At 44.2% G+C, this 15,732-nt stretch overlaps 2 protein-coding genes across 2 annotated transcripts in view; one reads left to right on the top strand and one right to left on the bottom strand.

Annotated features, from left to right (window-relative positions):
- The window catches only part of PAK5 (p21 (RAC1) activated kinase 5), a 159,582-nt gene that overhangs the window by 5,808 nt on the left and 138,042 nt on the right, over positions 1-15,732 (top strand). The window lies entirely within an intron of this gene.
- On the bottom strand, positions 323-14,245 carry LOC100228630 (D-beta-hydroxybutyrate dehydrogenase, mitochondrial-like). The gene is made up of 4 exons (XM_041715360.2): positions 13,665-14,245; positions 6,793-6,945; positions 3,994-4,124; positions 323-1,475 (listed from the first exon to the last, which is right to left on the bottom strand). Exons 1-4 carry the CDS (start codon positions 14,002-14,004, stop codon positions 1,128-1,130), a joined length of 972 nt encoding a protein of 323 aa, XP_041571294.2. The 5' UTR covers positions 14,005-14,245; the 3' UTR covers positions 323-1,127.

Below are 15,732 nucleotides of genomic sequence, written 5' to 3'. Positions count from 1 at the left end.
ATCTTTTGATCCCAGAGTTCTTGGATTTTGTGCCATATTATAACCAAGTCAAATTTAAAACTGTATGTGTAAACCAGCAATCTTTTCCATGACAATTAGTAGGAGAGTTTTAATGGAGCTGCCATTATGAATGACTCCCGTAGAGAAATATTACTAATGTTTCCCTTTTCTGGTAGTAGGTATTCTTTTCTTCAGACCTTATTCCTTATGATAGCAGCCAAACCTCAATATGTTATTTCTGAACTCCAAGTATACTGGTATGTCTCCTTGGTGTTTAGCTCTCTCACTACACTTCGGGTCAACACATTGATTAATCCAGACATTGGATAAAAGATAGAGTTTATTCAGGATTAAATACTCATTTATAAATGGAATATGTAACTTGTTTTCTGAAGTCTGTGATGTGTCGGCTTGTTACAGATTTATCCAGAACACCTGAAAAATGACTGAACTGTGTTAGCCAAGACAATGTTTTCACATTACAACCTTATTATTCATAGAATCATAGAATGGTTTGGGTTGGAAAGGACCTTAGAGATCATCAAATTCCAGCCCGCCTGTTGTGGGCAGAACACCTTTCACTAAACCAGGTTGCTTAGAGCTACAGTCACTTAACTTGCTATAGCCACTTAACTCCATTCAAAGTATTTTGCGGTCCGATGCTCATTTTATGACTTTTCCATTAACCTCTCCCTATCACCCCTGAATAAATGGCTACTCAGGTTTCTACAAGTAAGGGCATTTCGTCTCTGTTGTAATGACTTCAGGTGTACAGCTTCTCTGTAGGATATGCTCCATTTTGTCTGCAGCATATCTGTAACACAGTATCTGCTATTGCTTTAGAAAAAGATGTATTACATTTTCCAGGCAATAACTAAAGTGGCTTAAGTGGATGGGGTTTTTCCATGGGGGAGAGATAAAGTTACTTAAACAAATTATTTAATTTTACACGGGGTCCTGTATGTTTTTCCCTAGCAATCAGTGACAGTTCTGACTAGGGAGACTCCCCAAAGTTTGTACTGGTTAATCAGTGTCACCGCACTGACACACAGGGGCATTAAATTCAGCTCTGACTTTCACATTTTATAAACTGCCTCACCTGAGTCAGTGAATAGCACCACTGTAGCCTATGCAAGTTTTACTTTGCTCAGAGCATAAGACAGAACAGAATCCATCACAACAGTCGGGAAAAAAGCACACACAAACACCAGGGCCTTCTCCTTCAGCTTCGCCACCATGTAACGTGCCTTGGGTGCAGGAGATGTTAGAGCATCCACCATAGCATCGACAACCTCATTGCCATTAGTGCTTCCCTTACTGAGGAGGCTGTTGAAAAAGTTTGCCCGCTCTTGAACATACTCCTTGTTGTAAACAGCCTTTTCCTCTTCACTCAGTTCACTCCAGATCTCTTCGGCACTGAGCGGTGGCTGAATTTTTGTAGAGCAGGCGTAATTTCCTGGCTGGATAATACAGACCTGCAAGCGAGATGTAAAACTTATCAAGGTGAAATCACTCATTGTGAATTCAATTAAATACTATAGTCAGTAACACAGACCAAAAGCTCTCTACAGACAGACAGAAAATGCTGCTTTCTTGAAATTTTAATGCTGGAAATTTGACTGAAATCAAATATATTCCTGTGAAATATTTAAGATTGCAGAGGTACTTTATTCTGACTTTCTCATTTTGCTCTGATGTTAATGTTCTTGTTTTGACTACTCAGCACACTCTCACAGAATGCAATAGAGCATCTTTGATTGCTCTACAATGGTTAACAGTATAAATGTTTTGACAATACTGAGACAAAGCATTTCAGTATGACTTTGATGCTTCCAAAGTGGAATATTTTGGATTTTTCACTCAGTGGAGAACCTTGCAATTGATAATTTTTGACCCAATTTGGGACAAAAGAAGGTACCAAAGAAAATTATCAGGTCCTGGGGAAAGAAATGCTGTTTTCTCCAAGTAGGTGTAATTAAAAGTAAACTAGGTCTTGTCAGTGAAGAACAGGGGGACCAAAGGGTCCTGCTTTTCCTCTCAGTGAAGCCATCAGCAGATTTCTGTAGATTTCTGCACATAGATTTAAATGAAAGCACACAAGTCCTTTGCTGCTCCACATTTTCCTTGTGTGTTGCTGCTGTTCTGCTGAGTATTCCAGGGAGTTTTGGAGCAGGCTGAGCACTCACAGGACACATGCTGTTTCTCAGATAGCAGCAGCCTTGTTCAAACTGTTTGTAGATATGCAACATTAAAAGCTCTGTGGCATTTAACTGACCTGATTTCTAAAGACTGCAACACAAGGTGAGGGAAACCCATGCAGAGCTGTGTCAGAGACTTGGGAATCTGACAGGCATTTTCTGGCAAGTCTGTGATGATATAAAACCCTGATGCCGTCCCTCAGCCACCCAGCCCAGCTGTGTCAGACCCTGCCCACTGGCCTGCACGGTGATGGATTCGCTGCTCTCAGGAGGACTGGGTGCAGGTCCTATGCACAGGGAGAAAGAAGGGATGCAGACCAACCCCAGCAGAGGGATGATGTGCACAGCTGGAACAGCTTCATGCAGCCTCAAGCAGCTTTGTCACATGGCATCCTCGGGAGCCCTCCCTTCTGGTGCTATTGTAAAAAGTGTTTGGTATCAGCCAAATAGTAAACTTCCTATATTTATTGTTAACAAAGAGGGGTTGGAAGCTTCCTTTTTTTGGAGTTGGCTTGAAGAGAAGGAGAGATGGCTTGGGTTTTGCCCTTCCCACATTTTCTGTAGCCTTTCTACTGGAAGACACATGCTTTGTTTCCTATAGGCTGTCAGCTTGCCTGGCTAGAGTTCAGTGGGACAGAGCCATAGCTCCATCTGCTCCTTGCCACCTCTGTGCAGCTTTCTCCTGAAAGGACAGAGAGGACAACACAGCAGTGCAAGGGAGCACAGCAAAAAGGGACCATGCATTTTGTAGGCTCTCCACATGGCAGGTTCTCAGGCAAATGCCAGCCAGCATCTTGCATACAGTGAGAAACAGAAAAATACCTCTCAAAGATACTCCAGAAATGTTTGTCAGCCTGGCTCACTCAGTTATGTGCTGGGACTACTGCAGAGGTGGAACAGGAAAATCCCTAAACAACCTGAGTAGCTAACCTGTTAAACTAAGCCCTTCCGTGCATTTGAGATTATACTCAGCTAATCAGCAGAAATCCTCATCATGCTGTGTGGTATTAGGATTTGTAAAGTCACTGGTATTTTATAGCCCCTCGTATTTATCTGACAGGGGTGGCTAATAGATGCATAGCTGTAGTATTTTCCAACACAAAGCTTCTGAACAGCACTGTAAGTCTGTGTACATAAACAGTACACCAATGCAAACCTGACAGGTAAGATTTTGAGTGCTTGAGAAAAGTGTTTCAGCAGTAGAGTGACTCCAAAGAAAAAGCCCAGTGAAGCTACTTAGGGATCTAAGCTTCAGGTTTGACTATTAGAGTTGCTTAGGGCACTAAGAGCACTCTTAGAGCCTCTTAGGTTAAGAGAATAAAAACATAACTACTCTGCACAGTGCTGCCTCTTTCAGTGCAGCTGTTCTCACAAAAAGCAAGGAGTTAGTGTTGGAAGAGGAGAGAAGAACCCCTCAGGCAAGTGACAGCCTCACTCTGGCTGCACAGCACTCGCCTCTGGGCTCTTTGCAGCCACCCAGGGAACATTTGGGTTCCTCACTGCTGGTGGGAGCTCAGGCAGGCCTGTGTCAGGAAGCTTCTCCACTGCAGGGGATGTGAAAGTTTCAGTGCTGACACACAGACTGTTACCCAACAGCTTCTCAGAACCAAAAACATCCCCCAGGACTGCTATTCCCAGTGATTTGCAGGTGACTGATTAGCCACAGAGAAACCAGCTCTTTCCAAAAGGAAGCTGCATCCAGGAATGCATTTCTGAGCTTTTATGTTTGTTACTTTGTTTCACATAACTCATTACATCACTTACCTGGTTTCCAGGTTCTTGTTACATCACTTACCTGGACACCAAACTTCTTCATTTCCAGTCTTAAAGCATCACAAAATTTTTCAATAGCTGCCTTGGTCATAGAATAAATGCCATTTCCCAGAGTAAAATAGGCAATGATGCTGGACATGAAAACAATACGCCCTGGAAAGAAAACAGTGCAAATAACATAACTTCACTCTCAGTCTTTAGCATGGAATTGATTTGCCTCAGTCTTGAGCTGCTAAGAATGTGGTGTTTAGCAGGAGACTGTTTTACTGCCCACTGTGCCAAAACTAGGCAGTGTCAGTGTGCAGTCCCAGCACAGATGGGCACTCAGCTCTGCTGAGCAGAAAATCTTGCACAAAAATATTCACCTAGTGACAGATGTTGGACTAGACAAAGTGTAACACATTCCCAGTGTGCTGCTTATTCCTTCTGAGCCCGAGATAGGATGAAAAAGATGGAAACAAAGCAGAGCCCTAAAGACTGAAAAACAGTAGTAAGACACTGTGCTAATAAGAGGAGAAGGACTGGAGAGGGGAGGTGATTTTCCCTGAGGTGGATTATATGGTTATTAATACCAGTTTTTAGTGTGCTAATAATGTATCTGCACTGAGACCAGCTTCTGTACTGTGCATATGAAGTCCAAGCCAGATTGTACAGTGGTAAGTTTCACCAAGGAGATATGACTTGCCAAATGTGTGCAGGTTTGTAATACCTCACAATGATTTCCCTGATCTGTGCTGCTTTTCCTCCTTTCGAACTCCTGCTGAGTGCAGGCATGCCTTAAATAGCAGAGATTCCTCATGTGAGGCACTGGACTGTGGTTCATTTCCACTGTTTCCTTGTAAACTTCTGTCACATAGTCCTACCATGGGGTAAGGAATGTCTGAGTGTGGATATACAAATACCAGAGGTGAGGGAGAAGATGGTCTTGTCAATGACAATACAGAGAAGCAGCTGCACTCCTGCTGCTGCCACAGATGCAGATAACATCTGGGCCCCAGATCTCACCAAATGGAGTAGGGATATCAAAAGGTATAATGGGAATGCAGTGAAATCTGTCATTCTGAATTACAGCATCCCAAATAAATCTTATCTAGAGTAAGAGGAAAATAACTACCAGCTTGCTGATCAGGATGCCCTATCAGCTGGCCTGGCCAGCTGGAAAAGATATGGGTAAATGTTGCTCCTCTCAGGGTAGAATGTTTAAGTCTTAGGCTGGAGGGCATTACCTCCCTTTACAAGTATTAATAATACTTTGTGTTTCTTGGAATAGGTGCACATCCATGGCAATAAGCAATGGGTCGGATCACCTCTATCTCCTTTGTCCAGTGGCTGAGTGGTCTGGGGCTCACACCCAGGATGTGGGACGCCTCATTTAACTTCTCTTCAAAGTGCTTAAGGGAACTGAAACTCAGTATCCTCAGGAAATGTTCCAATGTCGGTAATTCAAGCTTTTAATTTGGAGAGGTCACTTGTGGCCCCCAAGCACATAAGCTTTAGCTGTCCTGGTTGTTCCTGCAAAGAAGGCGACAGCTAATCTAGGATTCTTCCTAGAGTGCCTTGGCCTCCTCTCCTACATGGATGGTACTTGAAAATGGAGTGCAGGAGGAAATCAAGGAAACACTGACAGCCTTGGGAGAGATACAAAATGTTCCTTTGAGCTAAGGTGTGTGTGCAGCCATCCAGACCCAAACCTTCTAAAGGTTTATGCATGTGCTTAATATTGCACACACTGTTAGTCCTTTTTGCTTCAAAGTAACCCTGTGCAATTCATGGGGTCAGAGAAATGTCTCTGGTGGATCAGCATCACAGAGTTTCAGCAGTAAGTAGGACATGACAGGGAAAAGAGATGTCTCCCTGTGTAATGGCCACATAATACACTCACTGGGTACACACAATAGCACATTCTTCTATAAAAACACATCCAGCTTGCAGTATTTAAAGGTTTCTTTCTTCTTGTGTCAGAATATCATCTACCAAAGGCAGCCAAGCAGAAAGAAACAGAATAGCCCAAAAAAAGGGATGCTTTTATCTTACCAAGTTTGTGTAGCAGTGACACCTGGGGTTTCCAGATGAAAACTACCCCTTCCTGTGCTTGATGCTGCAAATCCTCACCCTAAAGAGCCTACAGCCAGAACAGACAAGGAAGAGGGGATCTTCCTCCCCAAACACAGATGGAGACAGGTAGGGAACAAACTGCAAAGCACCCAAGACATGCTGCCATGCTGCAGAGGGCTATTAAACATTTACTTCTCAGAAAGAAGGACAAAGCCCACATTTAGGGAAGTTCATGCAAATACATTTATCCCACTGGGTACCCATGCACTTCTACATACTTGAAGCTTCTTGCCCAAGATCACAGAGGCTCCACAGAGCTGGAACTGGATGTCTCTAGTTCACTTCTGTAGGGTCATTCCTCCTCTCCTAATTGCCAAACAATAAAATTGTAAAGCCTAAATAATAAAATTAGGCAGTTTAATGGATCTTTGTGTTTTCTGATTGTCAGTGCTTTAAAAGGCTTGCCTGGGCTTAATGATCTATGGTAAATATTCTTCCTCTTTTTTGAGTCAAACACTGAGAGAAATCCTTATTTATAAATACTTTTCTTCTATGTGCTGCAAAGACAAAATCTTTAAGGATATTTTTTCCCCTTTATGGCTTCACCCTCTTTTCAGGATCAAGTTGCTCTTTCAGGCCACACAGAAGGAGGCTGTCATTTCAGTTCAATGAAAGACAATTAAAGCCTCTTTTATAGATGTTAAATTACCCTGATTATAGTAAGCTAATTATTCTACAACTCTAAATAACAGTGGATTAGCATTACCCTTGTATTTCCTTAGAAGGGGAAGAAATGCCAGGGTTGTCCTGATGCTCCCAAGGAGATTCACATCTGCAAATTTTTCATATGTCTCCATAGGCAGCCACCCTGTCTCACCAAATGTTGATATTCCTGCATTGTTGACAAGGCCCCAGAAACCTATGGAAGAGAATTGACTCAGCAAGCACCTTTAACTGCAAAGCAACCACTGTTAGATAAAAAAGCAACACCACTGATTCAGACCCTTGAAAGAAAATGTATAGTTGTGTAACACCTTTGTCTTTTCCACTTTAAGGTGCAGGCATGTTTTGTTTAGTGAAGGAATGCCACTGTGGCCATAATCTGGGCTAAATGGAATCACAGAATAGTTTGGGCTGGAAAAGCCCTTAAAGATCATCCAGTTCTACCCCCACCCCTATGGTCAGAGACACCTTTCCTATAAGTCTCAGTGCTATTTAATAATTGCTCACTTTATAGTTGTCTTAAGATATTTATGAATAACATGATCTGGGAGACTACATCTTACTGCCAGTGTGGTGTACCATGATATTTTAATTACTTTAATCCCACTGTGTGCTATGAGCAGCTTTGTCAAAATTACATTAAGTAGTCTAAAGGCTAAGGCATACTATTTTCAAAGTTCCTGACTAATTTAAGAGCCTAAGTCTTGCATCTTTTTCCAAGATTTGAGCTCTGATTTCCTCTGAAATCAGCTACAATCAGGTACATGGCTGCAACACTGGGTAAAGTAATCAAGCAGGGTCAACAGTTACAGTATTTTCAAAATTTTGTACTTTTTAACAACTTTTTTGCCCATGTAATGACAGGTTTTGGTGCTAAGGAGAAAGATGTCAGCGTTTACAAGCAGAGGGGTGTTGGCAGTGCCGCTTGTTGTGCCTGAGCTCAGTGACAGGAAGCTGAAGCCCTTTGGCCCAAAGGCACAGCAGGTCTCCTGTGAGCCAGTGCTAACAAGCTCAGCTGTGGAATGCTGTGTTGGAGTAGGGAGCATTCACAGGCAGCAGCTCACACGCTGCCTAAGTGCTGATGAAGCCGTGCTGGATTGTGCCTGCCTGCACGGCCCCTAACTGTGGATGGCCAGCAAAGCAGGGAGTGACACACTGCTTCTGGAACATCTCTGTTCCTGTCCTCAGTCCTTACTGACAGCGGCATAACTGAGGAGTACCAGGGTAGCCTGACTGGCACTGAAACAGCTGAATTTGCAGCTTACTTCTGCCAGCCTTGACAACTTTGCTCATGCATTTCTTTTAAGGAATCCTTGTAGGTGTCCAAGGCAAATAATTGTTTTGTCATGCCTTCTACAGGACCTCTGAGCCTGGGATTTTGGAGAGGCAGAGCAGGTTTTAGTGCCTCTCTTCCTCTGGACACATGAGTTTGGGGCAGGGGTGATGCTGACCCAACTATAGCCTCCTGTACCCGTGGCAGCAGAGTTATTCTCAGGAGACTTCTGATCACCTTAGTCAAGGCACCGCAGAAACCTTTGGGCTGAATCTTTTTCTTTCCGATCTCTGACGAAACTACTGCAATAATGTCCTGGTATCTTGAAATACCCATATCTCATAGGTCCTTCCAGAGCCCCACCAAGAAGTGCCAATATCAGATTTCATTCAGAACAGTAGAGATGAAACAGAAAATTTTTGGAATTAGTTTGTAAGCAGACCTCTGTAAGCTTTTATACCATATATATACACTACTGTATTACCTAGTGAAGTTGGATTTTAAACAGAGAAAGAAACTGATTTCTTTTAGTGAATGTCTCATTTGCAGGGCAAAACACTCAAAAATAGGAATTTACCACACAGAACTTGGATAATTCTATCCTCCAAAAAGAATCAATCACTATTCAGCAGCCTGTCAGCCAGCAATTGTTGACACTGGACCCCTCTTAAAACTTTAGTTGCAGACAGCCTGCTGCCCTAGTAATGCAGCAGTTTCCTCTGGACTTACTTCTTTTCCATGGCCCCAAATGCTATCAATCAGAAGAGAGGAAATGGACTTTAAAATTGGCCATGGAATTGGGCATCCTAGACTTCTTTCTTGCACCTGCCACTGAACTCTTTTTCCATGTCTTTCCATCATCCTCTGGCTTTATTTCTCCATCTTAATATGGAACCCAGCCACATGGGACTTACCTCCCCATAAAACGCTTCCAGATCCATGCCTTAGAGAGCCCTCTGCAGAAGCTAATTATCAATATTTTTGTACTTGCATGTGATCCGCTCTGCAGACAGGCTGAGTGACTGCACACCCCATCTGTTTCTGCTCAAAGCTGGAGGTTTCTCTACTCAGGGTTATTTTTATATAACCTAACTCTAACACAACCCAAACTAAAGCTGAACACCACTGCAAAAGCTGCTTCCTGATATTTTCAGCTTTACCTTTTCTAATTAAAAAAAGTCATTTTGCTTCTGCCACTGCACCCTGTGCAGCACAGCAAGAACACTTACTTCATATACACCTAATTTCATCAGGCCTTCAGAAATACAGCCATTAATCTTTAGACAATTGATTTTCTTCCTCTTCCTCTAAACTGCGAAATCCAGAATTTAGCTTGAAAGGCTTAAATTTTCTCTCCAGCCATTTGCCTCATGTGCTTCAAAGCCTCCAGGTGCCTGCTGGTCAGGCCAGCCTGCGTATTTTGCGTATCTGGGAGCTCACAAAATAATGGCTACTTCCTTCTGTGTAGAGGCCAAATCAAAAACCATGAGGAGAAAAATTGGCCTGAGTTAAACTAAAACAGACTTGTGTTTAACTTTTAAGTTAAACACAAAAAGATACTTTGTACCCAGTCAGCTCAAAACACTTAGTCTGCCCTCAAGCAAAACATACTGTTTCTTAGAACATTTTGGCATTCCCAAATGGGAAATGTTCTGGTATTTTCCAGAATGTTTCCTGTCACTTTGTTTAGTTGAATCAATTCACAAAAATTCCACCCAAGTAGCAAACAGTTCATTATTCCCTTATGCTATTTTCTAAGAATATTTCCCGCTTCCTGAGAAACAACTTGCCCAGCTCTGTATTCAGAGTACTTGAATCTGCTTTGGTCTTTCTTTCCTGAAATGTTTGTGGTAAAAACTAATGCTATAATGTGCATTCAAAATATATTGTAAATTTGCTTATCCAAATGCAGCTCAGGTGCATTTAGGTGCAGCCTAGAAAAACCAGATGAAAATCCTGAAGGAGAAGGCACAAGAATTAAGCAGCTGAAGGAGAGTGACGCTGCATTTCCTCAGTGTTCATGCAGAGCCACATTTGGAAAAAGCAGGTGATGTTTGGTGTGTTAGACTGTCAAAACAGAACTCAGTCCAAACACAGTTCATGAAGAGAGGTCTTAGACTATGCTACAGCAGGCAGGGAAAAAATAAACTGGAAAGCAGGACTGGATGTCACAGAGATTTTCACTGATCTCCGTGTTGGGAAAATGGATCCTGACAACAAAGATTAAAAGATACAGCTATGGATCTAAGAATCACATTAGGAAACCAAACTTAAGATTAGTGAGGCTTTCTGGAGAACAGCAGCTCTCATATAAACCAAATAATTTCTACTTCACAACATGGTGACCAAAAGGCATATATCCAAAGTCCTTATTTAGGTCCAAAAGATATATGGCATTTTTTTCCAGAAACTCTTAAAATCCTCTTCCTATTAAAGTTAGTCCAGCTGCAAATGTGCAAAACCTTTTGAAAATCAGGTTGTTTCTGTGTTGCTGCCAACACTCAGATAATACCTGAATTATACCACACACTGTAAATTCTAACAGGTATTCTTGGGATCAGTGATCTTTGGAAATTCTGCTTTAAGTCTGAGCCCATATGAAAATGACAGGGTCTTTCCTGATAGATTTCAGACCAATACTAAAGGAAACTAAGCAGTGCAGGGTGGTAGCAGGCCAGATGAGATTCCTGAGTTATATTTACATCCATTCATGAGTCACCATCCTTTGCTTGGAATATTATGCTGAAATTCTCTTCACTGTAAGGATAATCTATTTCTATAGGGAGTCTGGACTAAAATATTGTACCATGTGTGAATTCCATTAATACTAAATCATAATTAAGTGTAAGAGAGTACTTAATAACCTTTGAGTAGGAAGTGGGACTAAAACTAATATCCCTCCATTCCAGCTAGCTAATGTCACCCACTCATAGCAGGCAAGAAAAGGAAGAGAAATTCTGATTTGAAACAGAAGAAAATCAGAAAAATTCTGAGTTTGCTGTAGAGACTAACAGAATTGTAAACCACCAAGTCACAGTCTATTTCTTATTAGCTTTGGATTTCTACTCTTGTATAACAGAGAGAGAAGATAATGAGAAGCTTGGGCTAGTTATAGTTACAGCATATAGGAGATGTAGGGAGAACTGTATTTTGTTCCTGATACTCTGATTTTATTCTGATATTTTACACTGAACAGAATTCTCCTGTTCTGAGGGAGGGGGAAGGAGAAAAAGAGAAAACTGTCCCACATTACTTACAAGCTAACAGGGACATACAGAACGCTGCTAGCAGCTACTTAAAAGGTGGATGTTGTCACAGCTTTTAAACAACATAATGCATGATCTACTATAACCTTCAGCACAATCCACTGGATTCCTACATCAGTTTGAGCTTTTTGTGCAAAAATCAAAAGCAGACTTTTTTATCTGTCCAATGCTTATTTCCAACAGTCTACTGGATTCACCACCCACTCTTTGCTCTCCTCATTACAAATGTCGGAGCTGCACTTGATTTCCACTTTGGTCAGGACACTTCTGTAGGCCCTGGATGTTGCTCTCTGTGATCCAACCAGGGAAAATGTCCTGGAGTTTCACCACTGAGGGTTGTTTAACTGTGGGACACTGAGGCACATGCTTTGGGTAGCAGGTAACATGTTTGGTGTAGTCACACACTTTTCTTACCTTCTAGGTTCTTTCAGAACATAAATGCAATTACAAATGGTTAAGAATTATCTTTCCTAATGAAAAAGTATTTAATTAAACACAATCTTTGGCCCAAATACAAAAAAATTACAATTCCTATATTTAACAAATAAATTGGTTAATATGAGAGCTAACGTGTTTAATCAAGAAACTGAAACTGTTTCTATAAAGTTAAAATACCAAAGAAAACAACATACCTATTTTCTGAGGTGCCAAGAACGAACACTACTGAAGTATTTTGCTTACAGTCTGCATGAGCATTGCCACAGTTTCCTTTGAGAAAAAAATATTTGTGACCCTCTATTTTTGAAACTATGAAGACTTGTAGTCTTAGTCCATTAAAATAACTCCTTTGCTTCTTCTTATTAAATAAAAGGAAGAATACTTGATAAATGTGAGTTTCCCCATGTGGCCTATGTGCTACCTGGATCTATAAAATAATTTTTTCTTTGCTGCCTTTGCAGAATACCCTCAAAATTCTGCAGCAGCAGAGCTGCTGGAGAAAGGTTTCACAAAATCTGTGTGCTTGCCCAGCCCAGTGTGGCTGGTGTGAGGGCCCGAGTGCCAGCCCAGAACAGCACTGTGCATGTGCTGCATGACTGCTGCATTCCCCACCAGCCTTGCTAAGCACCTGGATGGGCCTGGAACTGCTCTGAAGGCACATGCACAGTCTGCAAGCAGCAAAGACAATCCCATGAGTTAGTGCTGACTCTGGACTCCAGGGTCTACATGGAAGCATGAGCACGACCACTGCAGGACAGCGTGTCAGAATTGCAGGATAAAGTATGTGAAACCCAGAGTTCCAAGTGACCTGGTCCCCAGGGAGCCTTTAAAGGCTTTTAGGAGACACTTGTGTTTATCTGTAGGTTGAGGAAAGGCCTGAGAGGGGAAGGCTCTGCCTTTTAGTAAGATAAGATCAAGATCAACCACAAATACATGTGCTTAATGAGCAATGTCTAAGCTTTTTCTTCCTTCACTTCTCATTCCATCCCCCTCCCAATGAGATAATGAGCCAAGCAGGCAGAGACCTTGCATTTCCTTATCTCTCTGTGTGCCCCAGTCCCCACTTTTATTCCCTGTATAAGCAGGCAGTGTTTATCTGTGATCTGGAGGGAATCTCACTTCTGAGCCTGAGGAAATGTGCTCTGCACCAAGTGTATCCCAGAATTACACTGGATAATTCCCACCCTGCAGTCCCAGTGGGAAAGGAGGTAACTGTGGCCCCATCACCTGTGCTGGGGTGATAACTGCTAAAGGGATAACCCAGGATTTAGGTTGTCTGCAATTATTCTGGAGCTAAGTCTATCCAGTCCCCTGGGTGCACACTCCCTGTAGGGTGTATAATTGACAGGTTTCCCTTTCAGTAACCTCTCCAGGGACTAGCTTGACATAACTCAAGTGCTTCCAAGAAGCAGCTGCTTTGGTATGGCACAGCAGCTGCCCTCACTGCGTTTCTTGTTCTATTTCCTCTTTCACAAGAGGCATATTCTATTTTCTCTTTCCCAGAAAGGCATCAGTCCCATCCTTCCAATGCCCGCACAGTTGTTCTGCACTTTCTCTGCCCTTTGTGCCTTTGGGTACCTGCAGAGGGGCTCCAGGGACACCGTACTCAGGGAGTTCCTCTCCCGGTGGAAAGGTGAAGCTCCCCGGCGGTACACTGGGCAGCGCACCCGCCTTCCCCAGTCGGCACCTTCGGACAGCCCCCAGTCTGTGAAAGCACCAAGGGATTTTTTATAAAATCCCGCCGTCCTTACCAATAGCGGTAAGCGCACCTAGCCCATCACTGACGATGCTCGCCACCCTCACGCTGTGACAGTCCAGTGACCCTCTCAGGCGGCTCCCCGCCAGCAGTCCCGGGCGAACCGAGCCGCCCTCTTGGCGACACCGTGTCCGGCGGTGTCTGAGCTGCCGCTCCCCGCCCGCGGCCGCCCCGCCGCTCACCTCGCTCGGGCAGGTGGCTGAGCACCAGCTCCTTGGCGGCGCGCACGTCGCGGGCGCGGGTCACATCGAGCCGCAGGACGCGCAGGCGGCCGCCGCCGCCCGCCTCCCGCTGCAGCCGCCGCGCCCCGTCCCCGCCGGGGCTCAGGCAACCGGCGAACACGGTGAAGCCGAGGCGGTGGAGGCGGAGCGCCAGCAGGTGCCCGAAGCCGCTGTCACAGCCCGTGATGAGCACGGCTCGCCCGGCCGGCTCCAGCCGCGCCGCCCCGCGCCGGCACAGCCGCGCCAGCAGGAGCAGGAGCAGGAGCAGGAGCAGGAACAGCAGAGGGGCCGCTGCCCACATCCCGCCCGCGCCGCCACGGCCCCGCTGTCGGGCAGCGAGGGAGGAACACAGAGCCGCGGGCAGTGCCCTCCCCGCCCGGCATCCCCTCCCCAGAGCAGCGGCCGCCCGCAGGCACCGCCCCGCCCCGCGGCGCACGGGGAGCCGGGGATCGCGCTCCGGCTCCTCCGGGAGGCGGCATGCTGGGGAAACACGGGCCTTGGGAGGGGTTTCTCCCCACCGGGGTCTCCCCCCAGTTTTAGTTTCCAAAAGAAAGCGCAGGCTGGAAGCATCGTGCCGTGGTCAGCTGGAGCTTCGCCGGCGAAAGGGAGCTGGGTTATGCCGAGATCCATTGGTATGGACAGTTCAGCTTCCCTGCTCTGCTGAATTTACACCGTCCCGCCGCTATGGACTGGCCGCAGGGTACAAATGAAAGCAGCCATGAGTGTTTCTAGATCGGTGGGGATTTCTAAAACAGCTGTATTATTATGTTATAGTTTCTGTATCATATGTTCTATATTACTTAGCAGTATTAAATTGATGTGGGTTTTTTTGACTCGAGTCTATGACTGTTGTTATCTCAATGGTGCCTACATTAGCCCATGGTGATGGAAAATGTCTGTTTCATGTAGGCTAAAGTGACAGTTATGCATTGGTGAAGAAAAGATCCCTGAGAGCTACAATTACAGGAGAAATGTGATTAGACAGTGTTTTCTATGCCCTTTCTTTTGTCTGAGAAATTCTCCAGGCAGCTATTGAAAGTGATAGTATGTCATATCTGGTCATATCTGCCTCCTCTGAGTAAAATGAAATGACTGAAAGAACCAAATGCCTTTATTAGTTGTGATTCAAAGTTGGCTTGTGAAAAACAAAGGGGGCAGTCATTCATTGACATATACACAAGAGCAGAGGAAGCTGCAGGTCTTAACATGCACATTGAAGGTTCCAAATATTTGCTTAAACTACATCCCTGTGGCTCTCCAGTCAGCCCTGTTTATATTTAGTGAACAACCTGTGTCTGGTTGTGGCTGATGGGTTTCTGAACTGGTGTTGCCCTGCTGTCCATGAGTCTCCAGAAATCGTGTGGTCCCTACAGTCAGCTGTGTTTTGTGTTAGCTTGGGGATACCTTTGCACTGACATTGAGTTTTTAATGACATCCAAAGGAAAAAGAAAATAATTGTTGCTTACTTTGCTTTTCCAAGGCCCAAGGCATTCCTGTGTTTTTACTCTCATTGCCTGCACCTCTGCCTAGGTTTATTTCAGCTTTAAATTGTTCAGTTCTCTCCCTCTCTTCTGTGCTACTCAGCTCTCCATAGGTATTGCATAATAGGACTCAAAGCCTCAAGTGGCCTGGGAAAGCAGGTTATGCTTTCCTGCTGGCAGACAAAGTAGGACATGGAATGGTAAACCACAAAGAAGATACCCAGATATTTGTCCTCAGTAGGATTTATTTGATCATGTTCTATCACACTGGGAGATGCTGCTGCTTTTCAGCCTTCAAAAGATCTCTCAGTCTTCTGTGACTACATGAGTCACAAAATTTTGTCTTTATACTAACAAAATAATTATGCAACCCTCAAAATCACGAGAGCTGGTAACAGGCTGTCCTCCAGCCACCTTCGCTGTCTGGTTCCCTCTGGCATAAAAAGGCAGGGAGGGATTCCAAATTCTCCTCCTCCATACCTCCTACCCCCCTCTCGTCCACGTCTGCCAGCCTCTCCTCTCTCAGCTTTTGCATCCAATTAATAAGA

The sequence above is a fragment of the Taeniopygia guttata genome, chromosome 3 (assembly GCF_048771995.1).
Source record: "Taeniopygia guttata chromosome 3, bTaeGut7.mat, whole genome shotgun sequence".
Taxonomy (NCBI): Eukaryota; Metazoa; Chordata; class Aves; order Passeriformes; family Estrildidae; genus Taeniopygia; species Taeniopygia guttata.
This window is presented reverse-complemented; position numbering and strand designations above follow the sequence as displayed.

Bases quoted from the DNA above. Each gene is read 5' to 3' on its own strand.
- LOC100228630 (XM_041715360.2), bottom strand. From the start codon at position 14,004: ATGTGGGCAGCGGCCCCTCTGCTGTTCCTGCTCCTGCTCCTGCTCCTG. The intron at 4,125-6,792 runs GTAATGCTAATC...TTTTCTTTCCAG, and splicing joins CCTTCTAAGGAAATACAAGG to GGCGTATTGTTTTCATGTCC. The intron at 1,476-3,993 runs GTAAGTGATGTA...TCTCGCTTGCAG, and splicing joins TGAAGAAGTTTGGTGTCCAG to GTCTGTATTATCCAGCCAGG.